At 52.1% G+C, this 20953-nt stretch overlaps 9 protein-coding genes across 9 annotated transcripts; 4 read left to right on the top strand and 5 right to left on the bottom strand.

Moving 5' to 3' along the window:
• Positions 1–534: 534 nt before the first annotated feature.
• Positions 535–1618, top strand: NEUTE1DRAFT_125214 (uncharacterized protein; the record flags this gene model as incomplete). The annotated part of the gene is made up of 3 exons (XM_009856862.1): positions 535–735; positions 989–1110; positions 1272–1618. 3 exons carry the CDS (start codon positions 556–558, stop codon positions 1396–1398), a joined length of 429 nt encoding a protein of 142 aa, XP_009855164.1.
• Positions 1619–1837: 219 nt separating this feature from the next.
• Positions 1838–2765, bottom strand: NEUTE1DRAFT_70327 (uncharacterized protein; the record flags this gene model as incomplete). The annotated part of the gene is made up of 1 exon (XM_009856861.1): positions 1838–2765. One exon carries the CDS (start codon positions 2763–2765, stop codon positions 2148–2150), a length of 618 nt encoding a protein of 205 aa, XP_009855163.1.
• Positions 2766–3301: 536 nt separating this feature from the next.
• On the top strand, positions 3302–6278 carry NEUTE1DRAFT_118432 (ATP-dependent RNA helicase; the record flags this gene model as incomplete). The annotated part of the gene is made up of 5 exons (XM_009856860.1): positions 3302–3814; positions 4558–4968; positions 5022–5382; positions 5438–5695; positions 5749–6278. 5 exons carry the CDS (start codon positions 3589–3591, stop codon positions 5795–5797), a joined length of 1305 nt encoding a protein of 434 aa, XP_009855162.1.
• A 304-nt stretch (positions 6279–6582) lies between these two features.
• On the top strand, positions 6583–6852 carry NEUTE1DRAFT_18495 (uncharacterized protein; the record flags this gene model as incomplete). Its single annotated transcript, XM_009856610.1, has 1 exon — positions 6583–6852. A coding segment is annotated over one exon (270 nt), but the record flags the coding sequence as incomplete, so codon positions are not given.
• A 1920-nt stretch (positions 6853–8772) lies between these two features.
• On the top strand, positions 8773–9513 carry NEUTE1DRAFT_54577 (uncharacterized protein; the record flags this gene model as incomplete). Its single annotated transcript, XM_009856857.1, has 1 exon — positions 8773–9513. The coding sequence occupies one exon, from the start codon at positions 8773–8775 to the stop codon at positions 9511–9513; it is 741 nt and encodes a 246-aa protein (XP_009855159.1).
• A 77-nt stretch (positions 9514–9590) lies between these two features.
• On the bottom strand, positions 9591–10812 carry NEUTE1DRAFT_89002 (uncharacterized protein; the record flags this gene model as incomplete). Its single annotated transcript, XM_009856856.1, has 1 exon — positions 9591–10812. The coding sequence occupies one exon, from the start codon at positions 10810–10812 to the stop codon at positions 9709–9711; it is 1104 nt and encodes a 367-aa protein (XP_009855158.1).
• A 1054-nt stretch (positions 10813–11866) lies between these two features.
• On the bottom strand, positions 11867–14155 carry NEUTE1DRAFT_132434 (uncharacterized protein; the record flags this gene model as incomplete). Its single annotated transcript, XM_009856855.1, has 3 exons — positions 11867–13610; positions 13670–13766; positions 13846–14155. 3 exons carry the CDS (start codon positions 14153–14155, stop codon positions 11867–11869), a joined length of 2151 nt encoding a protein of 716 aa, XP_009855157.1.
• Positions 14156–14554: 399 nt separating this feature from the next.
• Positions 14555–15964, bottom strand: NEUTE1DRAFT_89000 (uncharacterized protein; the record flags this gene model as incomplete). The annotated part of the gene is made up of 2 exons (XM_009856854.1): positions 14555–15678; positions 15750–15964. 2 exons carry the CDS (start codon positions 15858–15860, stop codon positions 14815–14817), a joined length of 975 nt encoding a protein of 324 aa, XP_009855156.1.
• A 2422-nt stretch (positions 15965–18386) lies between these two features.
• NEUTE1DRAFT_88997 (uncharacterized protein) lies at positions 18387–20595 on the bottom strand (the record flags this gene model as incomplete). The annotated part of the gene is made up of 4 exons (XM_009856853.1): positions 18387–18750; positions 18804–19842; positions 19893–20341; positions 20384–20595. 4 exons carry the CDS (start codon positions 20593–20595, stop codon positions 18387–18389), a joined length of 2064 nt encoding a protein of 687 aa, XP_009855155.1.
• Positions 20596–20953: the final 358 nt, after the last annotated feature.

Genomic DNA, 20953 nt, shown 5'->3' with positions numbered 1-20953 from the left:
AAGCGGATTATCGGGCACATGTCGCCCAGATCTTGTTTTGTCTAGAAGACTGGAGGACGATGGGAAATAGGTGTTGTTGTTTTGAGGTTTTGCACTGGTCGAGACACACAAACTGTTAGTGCACGTGCGCAGCGGACAGCAGCATTTGACATAACAGGGTGCCCAGCGTAGCAATCAAGTTGCTATTCACCATGGCTAAAGACGCGCTACAGCGGCCTGATGGACGTCTCCCTCGTAATAGCCAGCGACCGTTCAGGGGATGCACTAACTCCCCCCCCCCGCCCCCAACCTACATGCCTCCGCTGCTTAGCAACTCAGTACCGGCTAACTTGACAACAATAGGTAATCCCAAACCTCCACACCAAACAAACGCCCAAAGAAAAACAAAACGAAACCAAACACTCACAAGACACTCAGCAAGCACTGCACCAACAAGACGTCTAACCACTTGAGACCACTGGAAACCGGTATCCCTCACACAGGAATTCTCTCACACCTACCTACGCGATTGAGCGAACAAACTCCCACCCACCCACCACTCCAAGAGAGGTAGCAATGGCTAGCCACCGCAACACCATCTTCGGCACGCAAATCAGCAGCGGAGCTGGGCACGGTGGTGGTGGTAACGGTGGTAATGGCTACGGCGGAGGACGACAGTCCATGCACGCCCCCGGCGCTTCTTCGTTGTCGACTTCTTCTGGACAGAATGGCGCGGCGGTTAAGGCTAGGCAGATTGTATGTTCTTTTTCTTTTCTTTGTCTCGTTTCGTTTCTTTTCGACCTTTGCTTAATAATGGAGAGGAATGCTTGGGTGTTTAACTGCACTGCATTCTGATTCCTAGACTTATCGTTTCTTCATCGTGGTCGTTGTATCCTGTGCCCTTACCGTGTATCATATGGCTCTACTCTACAAGCTACCTTCCTTACTCCGTTTTCCCAAAAGAGAGACAAAAAGAAGAACAAATGCAAGAAAGAAGCTGACTAACCAGTCCCAACTCCACGCTCAATTAACGCAACTATCCAATAACCTCGCCGACACCGAGAACCTCTTGCGCATGACCAGCGTGCAGGCAGAGTGCATGAGGGGGCTGGGGAGTTGGCATGGTGGATTGTAAGTTGTTGTCTTTTCTTTCTTTCCTTCTTTCCTTCCTTCTTTCTTCTTTTTCCCGTTTGTGTTCTTCTCTTTGCCTTCCCTTCCCTCTTCCTTAATCACTGCACCAGCTCGAAGAGTTTTGAGAGACTGATTGGAGATGGATGATACACACAATACAGATTCATGGCAGCAAGTAAAGTCCTAGGAGAAGAAAGTGTCCAGAGTGTGCAGGCTCAGCAGGTGGTTGAGCAGCAGCAGGGTGGTGGTCAAGGTGGTCAAGGTGGGCAGGGTGGGCAACAGAGGTGAGGGTGTGTTGGAAAATGGGGATGAGGTTGCGGTTGGGTTGTGGACTATGGAAACATTCAGTTTGAACAAGCGGGAGCAAGGAGAAACAGGAGGTCAAAGCAATCACGATGATACGGGACACAGAGTTACGCGTAACAGAGCAACGAATTATACCATGCCATGTATGTACATGAAAGATTAGTTGTTGGAGGTTGTAGATATGTGTGAAAGGTCGGCTTCCTGATATTGTTTTGATTTGGTTCGTCTAGCTAACACGGCAGCACGGCTTCTACTCGTGTTCTTGCGATTTCCTCCAATTCGGGCTGGAAGGTTTGTAGGTGTTAAAACGTCCTCAGTTGATCTTCGCTACTAGCCAGTCTGGAGATGTTGAAGCGGATGCACTCCCTCGTCGTGACCCTGGGTCATGAAAATTCACCTCACCGTAAAAGACGACTCGATACTCGCGAGACCCCACGGCAGGTTACGGAACCGGTTACCATCGGTATGTTTTCGCCAGACTCTCTCCGACAGGCCATGTCCTCGGGACTGACCCGAGTCGACATACACAAGATCCTCACCTTGGCTAGGCTCTTCAACTTTTCTCCTGGCCTTGGCGTGTTCAATGAAGAGGGACATGCAGCCTCGTCGGCGCTTTTCCAACGCACCTGGCCGACCAACTCGAGCATGATGCTTGTCGTGCTATTTGGGCATAAGTCTAGTTTGAGACCAACGCTCTTTTCATGTCGAGCGCCGTCCAGCCTCGATCTCATTCACCCTTTCTGTTCCCCTACTTCCACCTCCGTCTGACCCTGCGGCTGTTTCTGCTTCTGCTTCTGGCCCTGTTGCTTCTGCCCCTTCCCCTTTCCAGCAACAGGAGGGCCATCGACTTCCATAGCATCCCCGCCAGCCGCGTCTTCTTCCGATATCCCACGTTCCGTCTTCCGCTTCGTCCTCTTCGCCTCAATTGGATACCTCCTCTCCTTCTTGCACGCATGACATCTCCTTACCAAAATATCTGCCCACGGCTTGCGCCCGCCCTTGCTCCTGTTCTCAATGAACGCTGTGCATGTTGACCCGTCAATAAGAACCGAGTCGCAGTACTTGCAGATGGTCCGCTTGACGGCGGGACTGAGACGGATTCGGGTCTTGAGGGACACGGAGCGGAGGTCGGTGGCTAGACGGCGGGACATGCCCTCTAGGGACGTTGGTGGTGGAACAAGGGGAGCCAAGGCTGACGATGTGGAAGACGGGAGTGATTGTTGTTGTTGCTGGTGTTGTGACTGGGACTGCCGGGATAGAAAAACGGCGGCTTGCTGGAGGAAGGAGACGCGGGAGTAGATTGCCCTGTTTTGGACCCCGCCGTTGTTTTTACCGCCGCCTTTGGCCATTTTTGCTAGTTTTGTGTCTCGTTTTCTATTGTTCTTGTGTTGGGGTATTATTTTTTGGCTGGTATTATTGAGTGCTGCTTTTGTCCATTCACGGTTTGTGAAAGACCGTTTGTTCTTTGTCGTTTGCAATTGGTGCCAAGACTGGCATGCAGTTGGCATTCACTGTGGATGAGGGCGGCGCTGCAAGGGAGTGACTGAAGGTGTTCGGAAGGGTCAGTGCGTCACTCATGGACCGGGAGCCGCCAGAGCAGGGGCAGCTGGTATGATGCCAACATGGGTGCTCAGCCACAGTTGCCTCATGAAACAAGGCGGACTGCCAGCTGGCGTCCTCCTCAAACCTTGGGCTTTTGGACTGCAACAAGCGGGGCGGCCACGCCTGCGCCTCGTCCAGGTCACGCCAACAGTCACGACGGGCGGGCCACGGCTGGTGGTGGTGGCCGGTGGTGCAGCGCCCCCGGGTGCGTGTGCGTGACTGGAGCAGCGACGGGAACCTGAATCTGCTGCTTATTTTGGGACCTTTGATCCGTCGCACCCTCCGACTTTTCAACATCTTCCAACTTCCATCAGCGCGTGGCCTCTTTTCCTCTCCACTTCTTCTCCGCAGCATCACGTAGCCTTCTGCCTCGACTGGTCTGCGCAACCTCATTCGACTCCAGCAATCTCCCACTTTCTTTCTTTTGACCGGATTTCTCTTCCCCAGCTTTCTGTTGTCGCCTTTGTCGTAGTCGTCGTCAGCCGCACATTCCAGCCTTGACACGCTCTCTCACTAATTAATCACAACCACTCACCCACCACTACCACCACCAACACCACAACCGCCAACATGTCCGCCGAGGAAGATCTCATCGACTACTCTGACGACGAGCTCAACAACGAGTCCGCCGCTCCCACCAACGGCAAGAAGGCTGAGGCTGTCCCCGCCGGCCAGACTGTCGACACCAAGAAGGGCTCCTATGTCGGCATCCACTCGACTGGCTTCCGCGACTTTCTGCTGAAGCCCGAACTTCTTCGCGCCATTGCCGATTGCGGCTTCGAGCATCCCTCGGAGGGTTAGTCCTGACAAATTTTACCCCCAGCTTATCGTTACACCTCCTGCCTCAAACATCGGGTTCCGTCCATCATCGCAAGCAATTACAAAAGACTATACTGCGTCATCATGGGCACTTGGCACGTCGGAAGAGGAGCACCGAAACGCGCGCCGCCGTCATACGCCTTGGGGAGGGAACGTGGTGCTTTGGCGGTTAGCGTCCACCACCACGACCTACATCATCACTTTGTTCACGCTTTGCGTCTCGGAAACGAGCGTAGGCTGTCCGCGCCTCTGAGCGCTGCTGGAATTTGGCACCCCGGTACACGCGACCACGATCACGGTGCCGAGGTGGAAATGGCACAATGGCGAGCGGAGAGCGATCACCCCAAAAGGCTCACCCTCGGGCTAAGCACCCTTGGGCCCTTCAATGGGGGATCCCCGGTCAAGGGAGACTTTGTCCCCTGCGGTCTCGAAAGAGTCGTCGACCGCCTTATACTAGTCGTTGATGACTGGTGATGTCATGGAACCGTTACAATGCGTGACACCATCACGAGACGCGTCTCTTCACTCGATCCATGCTCGGAACAAAGATGATGTCGGCACCACGCACCTACGACGGGAGGAACGGATTAACGAAAAAAAAAAAAGTCTTTTTGCTGCTGCGACGATGGACGGGCCCTTCGCTCTCGATATCATCCTGTCCTTCTTCGTGCCCAATTCAAAGCTTACGTAACTCGATTCTAATCCGGTCCTCGAATACAGTTCAGCAGACATGTATCCCCCAGGCCATGCTTGGTGGTGATATCATCTGCCAAGCCAAGTCCGGTCTCGGTAAGACGGCTGTCTTCGTCCTTACCACTCTTCAGCAAGTTGAGCCCGTCGCCGGCGAGTGCTCTGTCCTCGTCATGTGCCACACTCGTGAGCTCGCTTTCCAGATCCGCAACGAGTACAACCGCTTCAGCAAGTACATGCCCGACATCAAGACCGGCGTCTTCTACGGTGGTACCCCCATCCAGAAGGATGCCGAGGTTCTCAAGAACAAGGAGACCCATCCCCACATCATCGTCGGTACTCCCGGTCGTCTCAACGCCCTGGTGCGCGACAAGCACCTCCGTCTCGGAAGCGTCCGCATGTTCGTCCTCGATGAGTGCGACAAGATGCTCGACCAGATCGGTAAGTTCCCGTTGTAGTCAACAGCCGACCGATGGTCACTAACCCCCAAATAGACATGCGCCGCGACGTTCAGGAGATTTTCCGCGCTACTCCCCAGCAGAAGCAGGTCATGATGTTCTCCGCTACCCTGTCGGACGAGATCAAGCCTATCTGCCGCAAGTTCATGCAGAACCCTACCGAGCACTACGTCGACGAAGACACCAAGTTGACCCTTCACGGTCTTCAGCAATACTACATTCCTCTTGAGGAGCGCGAGAAGAACCGCAAGCTCAACGAGCTTCTCGACGAGCTGCAGTTCAACCAGGTCATCATCTTCGTCAAGAGCACTCTCCGTGCTACCGAGCTCGACAAGCTTTTGCGCGAGTGCAACTTCCCCTCGATCGCTGTCCACTCCGGTGTGAGCCAAGAGGAACGGTACGTACACCTGCCCCGACATCGTTGTGTGGGCGCCTACTGACTCTCCTTATAGTATCCGTCGTTACAAGGAATTCAAGGAATTCAACAAGCGTATCTGCGTCGCCACTGACGTCTTTGGTCGTGGTATCGATATCGAACGCATCAACCTTGCCATCAACTACGATCTCCCCGCCGACGCCGACTCTTACCTCCATCGTGTCGGTCGTGCTGGTCGTTTCGGTACCAAGGGTCTTGCCATCTCCTTCGTTACCACTGACCAGGACAAGGAGGTCCTCAAGGCCATTGAGAAGCGCTTCGAGGTTGCTCTTCCGTAAGTTCGCCACACCTTTTTCGTCCACCAAACATATACTAACCACGCTATAGTGAGTTCCCCAAGGAAGGTATCGATGCCTCCACCTACATGGCTTCCTAAACGGTTCATCAAAGATAGGACAGTATGTAGCGTGTTTTGAGGATAGATAATGTGTCAAGGGCTTTCGGTCACCAGTTTGTCTCAGGCTGAACTCTCCATGTTTTATTTCTGCTTTATCTCCTGTTTCTTCTTGGTCATGAACTGGTGGAAAGCTTGATTGGTTCCAAAACACAACAAAAACAAACGAAAGGGAAATGATGACGTACGTGCGGAGCTACGAAAGGCCCGAGAGGAGAAAAGCTTAGAGTTCTCTTTTTTTACAAGGTCGGAAGCGTTTCGGCTTGTTGTTATGATAACTGTAGCTTGGGTCTGATAACTGGGACAAAACAAGAGCCTGCCTATTCTTCTCTGGGAAGAGCTTCATCTGGGTATTGAGATGTGAGAGTGTGTGACATGGTCTAGAGACAAAAAGTAGACTGATTTGATGCACGGCAGCTTTGTCGGTTCAGCCTCCCGCAGCGTAATCAACACGTATTCTCGCATCGGTTACCTTGTCAACTGCCAAGGCCTATTATCTTACAGTTGCAGTTCTGAATTATACGCAGTCGGAAGTAATACGATTTTTTTGCGTCAGTGTGGTCCCATAGGAAGCGCGTGGTTTTTATATCAACAATGCCGCCAACGACAACGAAACTTCTTATTCCACGACTTACACAAAAGGGGTTTTCCCAACTCCTTCTTTCACCTTTATAAGTATTCCTTTCATTCAATGGTCCATCTCTCCAAAACAACATCTCCCTACACAGTATAAGTCCAACCAACACACCCACCCACCCACAAAAACAATGAAAACCATCGACGACTCCGACGAAGACCCCTCTTCCTTCTGGGGCAAAATGGAATACGCCCGCGTCAAACCTTTTGCCGCCCAATTCTATTCTCCCGATTATATCGAGAAGTACCCCTTTGATTCCTTCGACCCTTCTTATGCCAACAAGCTCGATCTCTCTTTTGCTGCGCTGCCGCCCGCCGAACAATTCCTGCGTTTACCCAAGGGCATCGTCGAAAACACGGATGGGTACCTCTCTGAGGGCGACCTGGAGAAAATGCTCACTTGGTTGGGGGACCACGCCAAAGCGCAGGATCAGGAGTATCTGAGGAAGGTGTCGGATACACAGAATAGAGCGTGGGGGATTGCAAAGAGGTTTAATCGTGCGTTGGAAAGGAGGAGATTTAAGGTGTTGTCGAAGATGAGCCGGGAAGGAATAGAACGGTTGAGAGGGGTGGAGAAGGAAGAGAGGAGGAAGAGGGTAGAGGCGAGGAGAAAGAGGGAGGAGGAGGCGAATGAACGGTGGCGGGAGGAGGTGGAGAAGAGGAAGGAGAGAAAGAGAAAGGAGCAGGAGGAGAAGGAGAAGAAGGAGGAGCAAGAGAGGGAGGGAAAGAGGAGGAAAATGGATAAGGAGCAGGGAGAGGAGGAGGCGGAAGTGGAGTTTGGCGTGGTTCCAAAGGTTGAGACGGTTCCAAAGGTCGAGGCTCCTCCACCGCAGGTTTCATACACTGAGAAATACAAGGAGGAGAGCCTGATGAAGTGTATCAAACGTTTGGCTGTATATTTCGAGGATGTCAAGACACGTATCGTGGAGTTTGAGTCGATGCGCGAGGAGGGTAACCAGACCAAAACCTATTTGAATGACTTTATGAAGGATGTTGGCGAGCGGGTTGACGGGTCCATCCGCAAGGCCTATGGAGACCTGAAGTCACATATGCGGTGGGAAAAGGTGGTTGACTGGAGACTATGGAAGGCGGCGGTCATGGGGGTTGTCGACGTACTTGAGTATGTTTATTTGCCCGTGGAGCTCAAGGTTGTTACAGAGTCGGGGCAGGAACACTTGAAGATTATGGAAGCTTCGGGCGAGCTGAAGATGTATGGCGCTAAAAAGAAGCTTGGGGACTTGTTGCTGAAGTTCTTTTTTGAGACGGGAGTTGATAAAATGGAGCTGGTCCAATGGGTAAAGTTAGAGAAGGATTTACATCGCAAGTTGGGCATGTTGTTCGAGAAGATGACTCAGGCTGGGATGGACAGGGCCAGGATGCAGAAGGTTGCTAGGCCGTTCGGGATCAAACTGTAAGGTTTTCAACAAGGAGGGCAGCTGCGAGAGCAATGGAATGTCGTTTACTCGCCCAAGTTTCCTTCCTGGGAAGATGTTTGAGATGGATTTGGCAGTCCACTTCTTCCTTTCCTCATACAACCAATCAATCAACATCTCTCACATTGATCTGCTTCATTTTGGGAGGTACTTATGGCCGAGCACTGGCAAGCTGAATGATTATGATTTCGTTCATGCAAAGAAGAAGATCCCTGGGATCTAACAAGATTGGAAAGAGTAGAGAAAACTGACCAAAGACCTGGGAGACCTGGGTTTTACTTACCTCTTCTCGTGGCCAACTGCTCCCAATCAGTAAGTCGCCTTGGGAATAGCTTCCTCGGCAGTCCTGAGCTCTTTCCGTACCAGCCATCGCCGTTATGACTTCCTTCCACTTTACAGAATGGGCCTTCTGCTGTTGTCTTCCTTCGAAGTGGGGTAAGAGAGTTGATAGTACAGGCAGGTACGAGGCAGGTCTGCAGCAGTCCGATAGTTCACCCTTCGAACAGCACTCTGCCCTGGGGACGCAAACTTCAGGTTCAAGAACTGCGCTGGACAGAGGATCCAACAAGCAAGGTTCAGATGAAAGGGCCGTTTGTTGGCGGGACTCGTTTTTGGGGAGACCTGATTCTCCCTCCTTTCATCAACCTGTACCCCTTCACAGCGATCCTTCAAGTGAACAGCTGAGATTTCAACTACAGTTGTTTTCTAGACCTTTTTTCTTTATTTCTGTTTCCATTGACTCGGGTCATTGCTGCCGTTGTAACAAGAATTCATTTGCCTTCTCCCTGCGTGCAGGGTTCTCGACGCCGACGAGAGCATCGTGCCGCCCACATCCCACAGTACATCACCAGATCTTCGTCTTCTTTGCCGGGCCTTTGACCCCTCAACATGACTTCACCCGTGGTCCCTTGCAAGCGGCGTCGAGCCTCCTCTGCAGGTTCTGGCGCCAACCAGTTTGCGTCTGAACAACTCGCGGCCCTCCCAAAACCCATCAAAATGGGCCCAGAAAGCCACATTGCGACCGAAGACCTCAGATTCATACTCTCCTATTTACCCCTCTCGATGGTCATCGACATATTGACATCTGCAGCCTCCGATGATCAATCTCAAGCTTGGAAGATCGCCGAGCGTTTCAACGAGTTCATCATCCCACGGAAGCTCGAGTGTATGAGAAACAACGACGTCGAGGGTCTCAACTCACTCCCGGGTCCCTTCGCCAGATCTGCTCCACTTAGACATCTGTCCACGGCCACTGTGTCCTTGATGCTCTCTCATTTACCCCCCTTCGCAGTCCTTGACATGCTTGCCTCTGCCGTTCCTTCCGACCGGAGTCTGGGTTGGACAATTGCTAGGCGGTTTAACGATCATGTTATCAGGCGCAAGTGGGAACTTACAAAGCTGGTTGAGGATGAGGCGGCTCGCGGCATGCCCGAGACTCCGGCCAGGAAGACTGTGAGCATTTACAGAGGGAGAGACCTTTACATCATCGACGTCCAGGATGTCGTTGACCGTCTGAATTCACCCGCTTGGAACGGAAACGACTCTACCCGCGAGTTTAGCGATGAAGAGATGGAGTGGATCAACAAGTACGTGCTGCCGCTGGGAGTTTGTCAAAGTAACCGCGAGTAAACCACCTCGCGAAAGAAAGCAACGGCACCAGAGAACAGGAGGACTTGTTACGTGGGAGGACGGAGGCAGCTCCAGGACATGGAAACAGTATACGAATTTTGAGTGTTAAGGACAGAACAAGAACTTAGGTTCTTTTTGTGAGGGTTCCAAGCAGACATATATCCTCCTCCACCTCTCTCAAGTCGCATTGAGTTATCAAATTTCACTCGCCATCTCCCTCGCGCCACTCATTCCATGCCTATCCATGTTCACAAGTACTGCTCTCAATCTCTCGTGGATGTCATCTCTCGTGCGGACCCATTGCATTATGTGGTTGATTCCGGTTTGAAACAACAGGCTGCGCAGTAAAGAACCCCATTCTTCCCTAGCACCGCTCGTCGCAACGTGGAACAGGACATTTAGATTCCTCCAGTCCACGTACGAGTTTCTTTGGATTTCCGTGACATCGTCATAGTAGATCAGCTCGAGCACGCTGATAACACCCCCGACCGCTGCCCATACCACCCTCCAGCTGACTTCCCCCTTCTGCGACTCAACGTGCGCCTTTAGACGCCGCGTAAAGAGCCGGATGAACCGCCCAATTTGGGCGATGAGTGCCTCACACTCCCCAATAGTCACAGACTCGTCGCCCTTCGCGAACGTTGCAATTTGTTTCCTCAAAGTCGAAGCCCCGCTGTTCAAGTCTCCAACGAGCTCCCGGCGAACTCTCATTTCTTTAGCCTTGGCTTGTTTCCTTATCTCTTCCTCCTCTCGTAGCTTTTTTTGCTGTTCCTCCGCCCGCTGCATTGCTAATTCCCTCCGTCCTTCCCTAAGTTTCTTTTCTCTCCTCTCTCTCTCTCGTACCTTCTTCCTCTCTCTCGCCGCCTGCATGGCCCCCCTTATCCTCTCCACCTCCCCCTCCCCCAACTCCCTCTCTAACTGTGACCTCCTTGATTCTAGTCTCAAATTGAACCGCTTCGCAACGCGCCAGGCCTCGCGCTGATGATCAACCAGCCAGCTCACGTATCTGTCGTCCCTGGACTCGCCCATGTAAGCCAGCATTTTATTCAAGGCTCTGCCGTCGAGGTAGTTGTCCACATTTTCCACAATGCCCCTGGGAAAATGACAAAACTGCTCCTCAAGGGGGAGCGACTGGAACTCAGGCCCGGAAAAGTAGTCGGGATCGAATTGGTTCCAGTCGTATTCTTCCACGTAGTTGGGCGAGTAGTATTGGTGCGCGAAGGGGCCGACGCGATGTTGATCGGCGATTTGGAAGCAGTCCCAGAGAGTCAGGTCCGCGCCGCGCCTGGGAGGAGGCATGGTGTTTTTTTTATTGTTGTTGTTTCCGTGGGCAGGTTTGCAAAGTTGAGGTGATTTTAGGTGATTGTGATGGTTTTGCGTCAGGAACTGAAAGATCACAACGATAAGTCGCGTTTCCAAAATAGCGTGTTGTCGTCAACTCGTCGTCACTACCCTAGTCTTAGGTACCTACCTATTCTACTATTAGTGTGCCAAGAGCGCCCTGCAGCACTGTTCATCTAGCGGTTTTGGTGGATCACAGCGTATAGAGAAACGCACCATGTCACGCCAACACCAAAACAAAACAAAACAAAACCAAACAAACAAAACAAATAACGACACTCGCGAAAAACAACCCAGCCCCGAAAAGAAGTCTAGCTTCCAAAGAGCCGAGAATGACTTGCAACGCTTGATGTACACTTGAACCAACTAGACCTCCGCAATTTAGGGGGTATCATGCTCATATCGCCTACTGCCTACCGCCTCGTGGCTTCCTTCCTTCCACTCGATTACCGCTCGTTTATGGTTCGCAAAAGCAGTTATATAATTGTGAAAAGGGTTACAATAACGCAGTAACATATCGGCTAGAGGTCCTTAGGAATTTTTACCCCCAGGAAGTGCCGGAAGGTTGGGTTCAAAGATAAGGTATAAAGAATACTGGACACTTGGATGAGTGATGGAGAATACCTTACCCTGTGTGTGGATGTAATCATCAATCGTGACTGAACGACGTGTTCGGTTGATTCTCAATTACGACCATTCGGATGGTGGTTCGGTCTGGGTGTACTTTTACGTTGCATCTGTTCGAGCCACAAAGTGCGAGGCTCAAATTGTGCAGTAGGCGTAATTGGGGACCCTCATAGTTTCATTTGATTTTGTGTGACGGTAGTGAGTTGGTGTTGAGGTATGTTATTTTGGGTTAGAGGTCAAGTTGGTGTTGTGTCAATGTCGGGTAGGTATTCTTGATTCCTGCCAACAAGCCGTTGTTAGGGAACTGAAAAAGAACAACAACATCAAGCAGGGCTTGACCATGTGTACCTCTTATATATCCTACTTGCTATCATATTTCCGTGTGTTATATCAGTGTTATTCTTCCGGGTTCCAAGCCCGCTCTGAAATGTTCTGGGATGTACCGAGCAATGCCAACCCGACGATATGTACATGTAGAGGCATCATCTTGTACAACCCTTCTCAAAAGAAGTCCTTCAAGGCAAAATTCCCATTCCCCTGCATAATGATGCTCTACAGGTGTTTTCCTGGTGTCACCACCGACATCCTCGATGCCAATCACCAAGCACACCAGTTCTCCCGTCCCATGAAGCAGCTCATCCGCATCATCAAGGTATGCCAACCCAGCAACAACGTCATACTTGGTCAGGACTCCTAGGTTCTTATCTTCCTCTTCAGGCCCTCCGCTGAAACGCGAAACCTCGTCGAGACGCTTGATTTCAGAATCGAATTGCACAAGCAGAGCGTTACGCAGCGTCAATGTGGCCTCGGTAAGAGCGCTATAAGGATCGTTATGCTTTGGTGATCCCTTCATATCTTCAACTTCAGGAAACCCGTTATCAGGTTGAAAAAAGAGCTCTGGTAAGAACTTGATGGAGGAGGAGCTGTTTAGCGATGCCCAAGACCAGCTTGGTGCAATGTATTCTGAAGCTCGCCTGGCGGATCTGTCAGGACTGGCCCAGAGCAGACATTGGGGCATATGGGTGCTCCAGAGTCCAGCCACGTACTTTGCGTTAGGAAAGAGAACCTGATAGGACTGTGCGATTCCAGAGAGGGCAATGAGCTTGTCGGTTGGTATTGTCAATGATCGGCCAGAGTACTCCTCGACAAGGTTTTGCCATTTCATTCGCATTTCCTTTGGTTGATACACCACGATCTCGGACGTACTTGCCATTGCCTTCCTCAATGTCATTTGGCCTCGATCGAACAAGGGCCAAGGGTGCTGGGTACATGCTTTTCCCTCCATGCACTCCCATAGTAGTTGCTGATGTCCGAAATGTATAGTTCTTGTTGAAAGTTCCCGTTCCTGGAGCGTCCAAGCTCGGTATCGAAGAGGGCTCCGATCTCTTGAAGTGTAATATTCTCCCGACCATCCTGACCTTGTTCCCTTCCATGCTTGCACCCGATACTTGTCGTGTTGGTTGCCTCGTATCTCGTGGTTCAGAAGGAAATCCGGCCGTACCATATTGAGCCCCTGGCTACTGTCGCTGGAGCTAAGAGCCGCCAGAGTACAATAAGAATGGGTGTATACCTTGGCCATTAGCGATGCCTCGTGCGCCCAGTCTGCTTCATCATCCTGTATTATGCAGAGCGAATCAATCCAAAGGTACCGCTGTCCCAATCTTCGTGTAATTTCGACCGCATCCTGAAAAGTTTTTGGCAGACTTGAGAATAGGATTCTATTCATATTCGCCACCAAACTTGCCCTCGTTGTAGTCGCAGGGCGTTTTTCGGGGGGTCCCCAACAGTGACTTAAGGTCAGATACGACGGCTGTCTGTCATTGTGGCCTATTGTGTCCAGTCGTAGATTAACGAGTTTGATGTCGTCTCTGTAAGTAAATGGCTTGCCACGTTTGAATGCTTCGAGATCAAGAAGTCTGGTGGGTATGAAGTCCTGAGCGGTCAACGCTGCGCGGCAAGCGTCTCCATGTTTCTGCTCGCATCTACTAATCCACATCTTCATGAGTGCCACGCTATATTCCATAGCCTCACAGGACGCAGAGGAACTTCTTCCAGGGCTTTTCTTCTCTGTGTCTCGAAGCCAGATAAGTGAGTCCGTCACGTCGAAGCGGAGCTGATACGGGTAGCTTCTACAGTCACTGTCAGCTACCTAGAAACGTAAAGTTTGAAGATTAACATCTACACTTACCTAGTAGCTGCTTCGCCAAAGTGTGCAGACAAGCGTACTGGGCTGAACAGAGTTCCACATTTTTGTGAGGTGTTCTGACGCCGCCACTCAATCAATTCTGTCGTAGAAAGGTATGTATATGAGCTTGAGAACCATCCTCAAACGGATATCATGTCACAACACAACTTAGCACCTACTATGAAGATCCTCGCCCTCATCGAGAAATTGAGGCCAAGGGTCTCTTATCTCGAGACTCAACCCGAAGTATATCAAGCCGCGGGGACCGCCGAGAGGCATACTCCAGTCAAGCTTTCTGATTTTGTATGAGCAAAATTCCGAGATGTCGCCTTTCATTCGCCACGCAGCAAGGAATTGGCAGAAATGACAGTCCTTTCCGGCCTCTGCTTCCAACTCCTTTACATTCACCTCCAGGTCGACCTCGGGGTACGGTGCGAGCCAGAAAGACGCTGGAAATAGGCGACATTGTTCTCCAAGCTGGTGTTCCATCTTTTATCGAGAGCTTGATTTTATTGTCGACGTTTGGTTCTGGTGACCTTCTATGTCAGACACCGAGTGCATCTGAAGAAGGTGACAAATAGTTGATGGGAAGGAGAAAGCCTTTATAAACTTGCAGTGTGGATTGGCGAGTGTCTGGCCAACGTAGGTAGCATAAACGGAATCGAGGAGGTCCCAATAGGTAGGCTTAGTACTTGCACAGCCCCCAAAGTTGTCTGCTAAATGGCATGAGTATGAAGTCAGTAGGTCGAATACAAACCATCCGCAGCAAGAAGACGCTTGCCGGAAGAAGAATAGAGGAGAGGGCATGCCCCACTTGGATAGAAATGAATAAATACATTACGTTGAACGGGTGTTGCGCCACGAACGATAATGCGTGCAGGCGGTCGTCAGCATCAGGTAGATGGTATCTCGTCAAGAGGCAGCGACAAACAAGCTAAATACAAAACAGAGGGAGGGTCCGAAATTATCAAACCCGTCACATCATGAAATAAACTTGGCAAAGCACTTCCTTACTAAAAGTAAGCTTTTCCCCATACCAGGGGAATTTCGAACAAAAGTATCCTCCACAAACATCATATCACCCAAACTCCAAATGAACATACAGACATCAACCTGCAACCCCAAACCTGACCTCATCCCTTTCCAAATCAAAGCAATCCAGCAACCACCACCACACCCCCCAACACAGCCGCCACAACCTTGACTCCCATACCCGCACCAGCACCACCTACTCTCGCCGCACCGCTGCTACCACCACTTCCAGTCGTACTAGCCGCAGCCTGCACAACCCCCAACACCGTCGTCGCCTCCTCCTTACTCTCCTCATTAACCGCATACCCAACCGTCGCCAACCCCGTACTCGTCGTCAACTCCATCACCTTCGTGACACTCCCATCCCCACCCGTCGCATCCCTCGTGATGGTCTGCACAGCCGTGACGGTCTCCGTCCCCGTGCTAGTCAAAGTCCATCCCGCGCCCCATATGCCCCAAGGCCCATTAGCTTGGCCATTACCATAATCACCGTGACCATAACCATGACCCCATCCCCACGGCCCGCCGGCCCACGGCGATCCATCCCATTCACATCCCGTGACGGTATACACGCCACCAGTCCAAGTGGCCGTACCGGCCCAGCCATGGTGGGGACCCCATTGTCCTGTTCCTGTTCCTGTCCCTGTTGGACCTCCGTGCCCGCCGCCCTGCCACCAGCCGCCAATGGGACCGCCGTCGTGACCCCCGTCCCAGGCGCCTGTAAAAGCAGGGAGGGAGACGGTGTAAACGCCTGTAGAGCCGGCGGAGGAACAAGAGGAATATTGGGCGCAGAGAGAGGAAGAGAGGGAGGAGTAGGAGGAGTGAACGGTGGGCGTGGCGGAGCAGGCGGACACGAGACAGGAGGAGGCGGCGTCCTTGCGGGATTGGATGTCGGAGGAGGAGTCGGACGCGCACCAATCTGTTGGGGCGGGCCAGGAGGTGGTGCTGGCGGCGGACCAGGCTGAGGAGAGACAGGGTTGCTGTCGGTGTGAAGCGTTAGTTACCTTATCTGAGTGGTTGAGGAGAGGGAGAAAAGGGGGGGGGGACTTACTGCGCACTCGGGGGCTCCGGCACCCCACCAGGCGTTGGTACGGCCGAGCATGCCTAGGAGGACCAAGGAGGTGTAGGTGAGGATTTGGGGACGGAGCTGATGTCGTTCCATTTTGTTTGGTCTTTGCTGGGTGATTGACTGATGGTTGTGCGCTGTGAAGGGTAGAAGAATATATGCAAGTAGTGTTTATGGTGAGGATGTTCGAGGAGAATGATAAAAAATTGTCAGGCTGGTCTGAAACAAGAAAAAGCCAAGATACGCAAATGGAAGTAATAGAGCATCCTCGACATATATATACATATGATACGGGATCGTAGAGAGTAGCACAGCCGAGCCGCTTTATACATCGGACCAACATGTCTCGGGACCCTGCTTACAGTTTACAATGGACCGCGCCTCAAGGGCGAGGAAACCTGTCAGGTAGGGGGTTAGGTACCTGGCAGCCCGACATACAGCAGATTATACATCAGTACTAAGTCACAGCCAACCATACATACTGAAAGAACCCGAGTTGTAAGCGGGAAAACACCAATGGAAGGCTCATCAGCTGTATGAAATGGGGCTGGTGAGTGTGTCATGGTACACAACATGGACATAAGGCATGCACTTGCGTGTACATCCAGATATCCCTTTCCAAAAGTCAACTGTGCATAATGTTAGGTACAAGCCCAGCTGTACGTAGGGCACGGGGGTACCTACCTACTTACCTTGGCCACTCCCATCCGTCATTGAACATTGTAGATGTCGGTAAAAACGGGCATACCTAGCTATGTGGTATGAGATCAGACGCGCGGCGTCTTACCCACAAGCAAAAAGGTCTTCTCGGAATCGGAATTGAGGACTTCAAAAAGAATCCGATTATCCTTTTCATTCTGGGGCATGTCTTCATGCCTGCTCAGACTACCTAACTTGAACAGACAGCTTAAGAAAGGGAAGAACGGAAACGGCAGGGGTGAGATAGGATGGATTGGATTGGAATGGGGAGAGATATGCTTGTGCTTCTCCCTCTCGGATTTCCACCTTGTACATCCGCAAGAAAAAGAAGGCGGGTAATACTTTCGGACGAGACTTGATCGGCCAAAGACAGACAGATAGATCTTGCTTCCTATTCTGGAAATCATCAGAGTCTAAAAGAACCGCCCTACAAGAAGTTCGGCGCCGAGAGAGAAACGAAACCCATGATGCCAGCCGTTGGAGATGCTGATGGTTGTCAGTTGTCAACAGTGCTTACTGCACCAAACGAGAGCATTATTCGATGAAGACGCGTAACCCCCCCTCTACCCGAAACAGCCACTCTTCCAAGGGATCAGCAGCTTTCCCTTGTTTGTCAAGGACGAGGTGGTATGTGATGAATGGCTCGGCTCAACTCTTCACACTTCCCTTTCCCTTGCCGTAAGCTCGGGACCGAAGGGACGGAACGGGAGGGTAACAACAAGGGGGGCCCGCTCAGGACCCCAGAAAAAGATGATGAGGGTCGGCTGGCACAGATCCAATGGGAGGTTTCTGATGCCAGCTGGTGTGGTGTAAGAGCGTCATAACTGGGGCCCCGGAGGTTTAAAGCCCAACCTCCAGGGCTGTGGTGTGGGTGAGTGGGTGGCGTTTGGTAAGTTGGGGAATGTCCGTAACCGTGGGCGCAAGACATCCTAGCCTCGGTCAGCGGCGGACGCTGCGCAGGAATAATTCAGGTGGCCGCGTCTGGTCATGTCCTGCCGGTTCGTTTTTCATCGGGCATCGGTGTCTTGAAGCGTCCGGAGCATGTCGTTTTCGAGCTCGGGTTTTTCGTGTATTTGTTAATGCACAGAATGCGGTTGATAGTGGAGGACGTTTTCCCTGGAGCAGGTCCACAGCCATCACGTAATAGGGCTGAACACCCCCCCCTGAAGGAGGAGTGTGTTAGCGTTTCAACGCCTGAACTTCCCTGGACGGGATCTTCGCAGGGTTCCGTCTATTCATCAGATCATATCCCCTTCCTCTCTTTCTTTCTTCTGCCCTACCATACCAGCTACATCGAGACCGCTGACGACGACTCCAACGGCCCGGTCCCGAGAATCCTTTTTCCTCCAACCTTGCCGCCCTCGTGGCACCAATGCCATTTTGGGATATGCTAAAGGCTTACTTGCAGCATCCCATGCCTCCCAATTGTTGCTTTAGGTGTACCCTGACGGACGTCTGATTACGCGGTCCATTACTGTCCTACCAACCCTCGAGGCTGAAGCGAGTCACTACTGCATTCAGCCTTGTAAACTAGAGGCTCTTCATTGCTGCAATACTCCCTACTCTACTACCTATCATTTGCTTGCTTGCTATGCTCTCTTTCTGTTGTAAGCCAGATAATGGTGATAACCCCCCTCCCTACTCGGCCTCCCTTGATACTCTGACAGAATCCATCCCTTCTCATGTCAATCACAGCAAGTCGTATTCTCTCCCTGCATACGTCATCTGTTGACGATCTGCCGTGGTCCACCGGGACCGGCGCGAAGGGCTTTCCATATTACTCGACAACGGGTATCGACCATCCCATGTATCCGTACCGCAATTTCCACAAATTAAAATACTCTTGCCCTCGTCATGCCGAAACAAAATTTGCGATGATGGCTCCTGCCACTCCTCTTCATCCTGTTGTTGCCGGTGCTGGCTCTACAGCATCGTACCAAAATTGTTGCTCTCCTCAAATGGAATTGGCTTCCTCGGACTCGCGCCATCATCCGTCGCCGGCTTGCGATGACGGAACGTGAATCCGACAAACAAACTCTTGTTCATCTCCTCGCCACGCTCGGCCAGACCCTCAAGCGCTTGCTGCTTCTCATGCACCTCCTTGTATTTGGCCATGTCAGCCTCGTTGCTGAAGTCGTCAAAGTAGCCGGCATCAGTTTCCGAGTCCAGCTCGGGCACGAACGGAGCCTTAGTCTCGCGCAGAATGGCCCAGTCGACCTCGGCAAAGTAATGGTGGGCATAAATATCCTTAATGTTGTTGAAGCGCCGCGATCGGGAGTTGATGCAACTATAAGCTGGTTAGCATCTACGCTCCATATCTTCTTGTCACACTATACTTACGTCGTGATGAAACTCCATGTCCGGTTGCTGAGGAAGTAGTTGGGGTCTTCCCAGACCGGACGCTTGAGAACCTCCTTCCAGTGCTTGAGATTGCGCCAAGTCTCGTCTGCGGTAGATCCTGCGAAAGGCGGGAAACCTGTCAGAGCCTCAAAGAGCATGCAGCCCAGACTCCAGTAATCGACAGTATAGTCGTACTCCTCGCCCCTCAGCACCTCCGGGGCCATGTAGTCTGGAGATCCAACAATCGACTTGGCGTAATTGGTATCCCGATCACGCATTGTCCGGTAGCCTTCTCTTCTCTCGGCAACGGTTCGCTGGTCCATCGGCTTGCCAAACGGCACCGAGGTCTCAGATGCCTTCTCCAAGCGAATCCTCATTGACTCGATCTTGGCAGGGGCAAGGAAACCAGCCGCCAGGCCAAAATCGGTGAGCTTGACGTGGCCAGTCGAATCGACTAGGAAGTTCTCCGGCTTGAGATCGCGATGAATGTAACCCAGCTGATGAAGGGCATCGACCGCGCAAAACATCTCGGCAATGTAGAAGCGAGCGTGCCGGTTTGAGAGCACGCCAGTATTGTTCAACAAGGTGCGGAAATCGCCTCCCGGCACGTACTCCATGGCAAGATAAATGTTCCTGTCATCTTGGAAGGAGTACAGCAAGCGTACCAGCCAATCGCTCTTGGCGGTTGTCAAGATGTCTCGCTCCGTCAGCACATGTCGCACCTCGTCCAGCTTGAACAGCAACTTCTTGCTCATCACCTTGAGCGCACAAACCTCCTTGGTGTCCTTCTTCTGGGCCAAAAAGACCTGTCCGTATCCACCTTGACCGACCTGGGTAAGGATTTGGAAGTCGCCCTGGCGCAGTCTCACTCGTCGCTTGCGGAGATTAGCACGTTCCCGACCAGCGTACTTGTGCCACATCTGCTTGTACGTCTCCTCGTCGGTCTCGGGTGGTGGGGGGAATTCGGCCTTGAAGGCATTCAGACGGTTTTGTCGTTGTCCGACATAGGTGAGCAGGTCAAAGTAGTAGTCAAGGAAGTCTATCAACAATTAGCACCAGCAAAGAGCAACATGATAACATGATCCTTACACAGCTGCGTCACGTTGACCAGTCGCTTGACATTGGGCTTGTTTAGTAGCTCGCGCTCCTCGGGAGTGAGGCCTCTCGACGTGTTAAATCTCTTGACCGTGGGTGAGGCGCGCTCTCTTGTCTGGTATAGTTCCTGTCGGGAGAGGGCAGCATGACTGCGCTGATATGTTGGCTCAGTGGCAGGGTCGCGGGGGTCGCGGGGATCGCGGGTCACGACTGGTGGTGTGTTCTCCTGGTTCTGATCCCTTTCCTTTCTCCTGGGAGTGGGCACAGGGTAAGGTTTCGGCAAGTTCTTGTCCACCTGCTTGTGGACGACACTAACAGCACTGCCATTGCCTGTGAGGTCCTCAAAGGTATCATCGCCCACGTCTTTGAGGTTGCTCTTTCCAGGCGAGAGAGGCGTGGCCACACTCTGGGGACGGCCGAGCTTGATGGGACTGTCGAGGGCACTTGGGGTCCCGAGTTTGGATGAGGTGCCGGGTCTGGATGACGTCGCGAGCTTGGTAGGCGTTGAAAGCTTCATAGACTCGAACGCGGCAGGCAGCTCATTGGCGCCAGGCGGAAGGGTCCTCTTGCTGGGACTCCCCTGAGGTGTGCTGACGGGGTTGACGAAGCTCGAGGTGCCCGGCCTCATGGGGGTCTGGGGCCTGGTACCATCCTGCTTCCCGCCGCTAGGGAAGAAGTTTGTCAAGTAGCTAGACATGACTGGAAGCTATGCCAGATAGCACCACGTATAAGGGGAGAAAGTACTCCTGAGGTGGTGTTGAGAGATGTGCTCCTGGCGGGCACGGATCCAAAGACCAAACAGAACAAGGTAGGGCTGACTTGCTTGGGCGATCTCAGCCTCCACCTGCAGTAGCGGTACAGGGCAGGGGAACACCGTGGGGATGGATAGCGAGGCGGGAGTCAAGTCAGTCGGTGTGCTGGAGTCGTCTCGTCTCCTTTATCTGTACTGTCCGCGCGGCTGCAAGGCTAGACAAGCGAAGCAGGGCCGCGGTGGGAAAGCTTGGATGAATGATGCAGGAGGATAAATGGAAGATTAGAGTGCCGAGTTGTCAGAT

This window comes from Neurospora tetrasperma (assembly GCF_000213175.1).
Source record: "Neurospora tetrasperma FGSC 2508 unplaced genomic scaffold NEUTE1scaffold_81, whole genome shotgun sequence".
In the NCBI taxonomy this organism is placed as follows: domain Eukaryota; kingdom Fungi; phylum Ascomycota; class Sordariomycetes; order Sordariales; family Sordariaceae; genus Neurospora; species Neurospora tetrasperma.
This window is presented reverse-complemented; position numbering and strand designations above follow the sequence as displayed.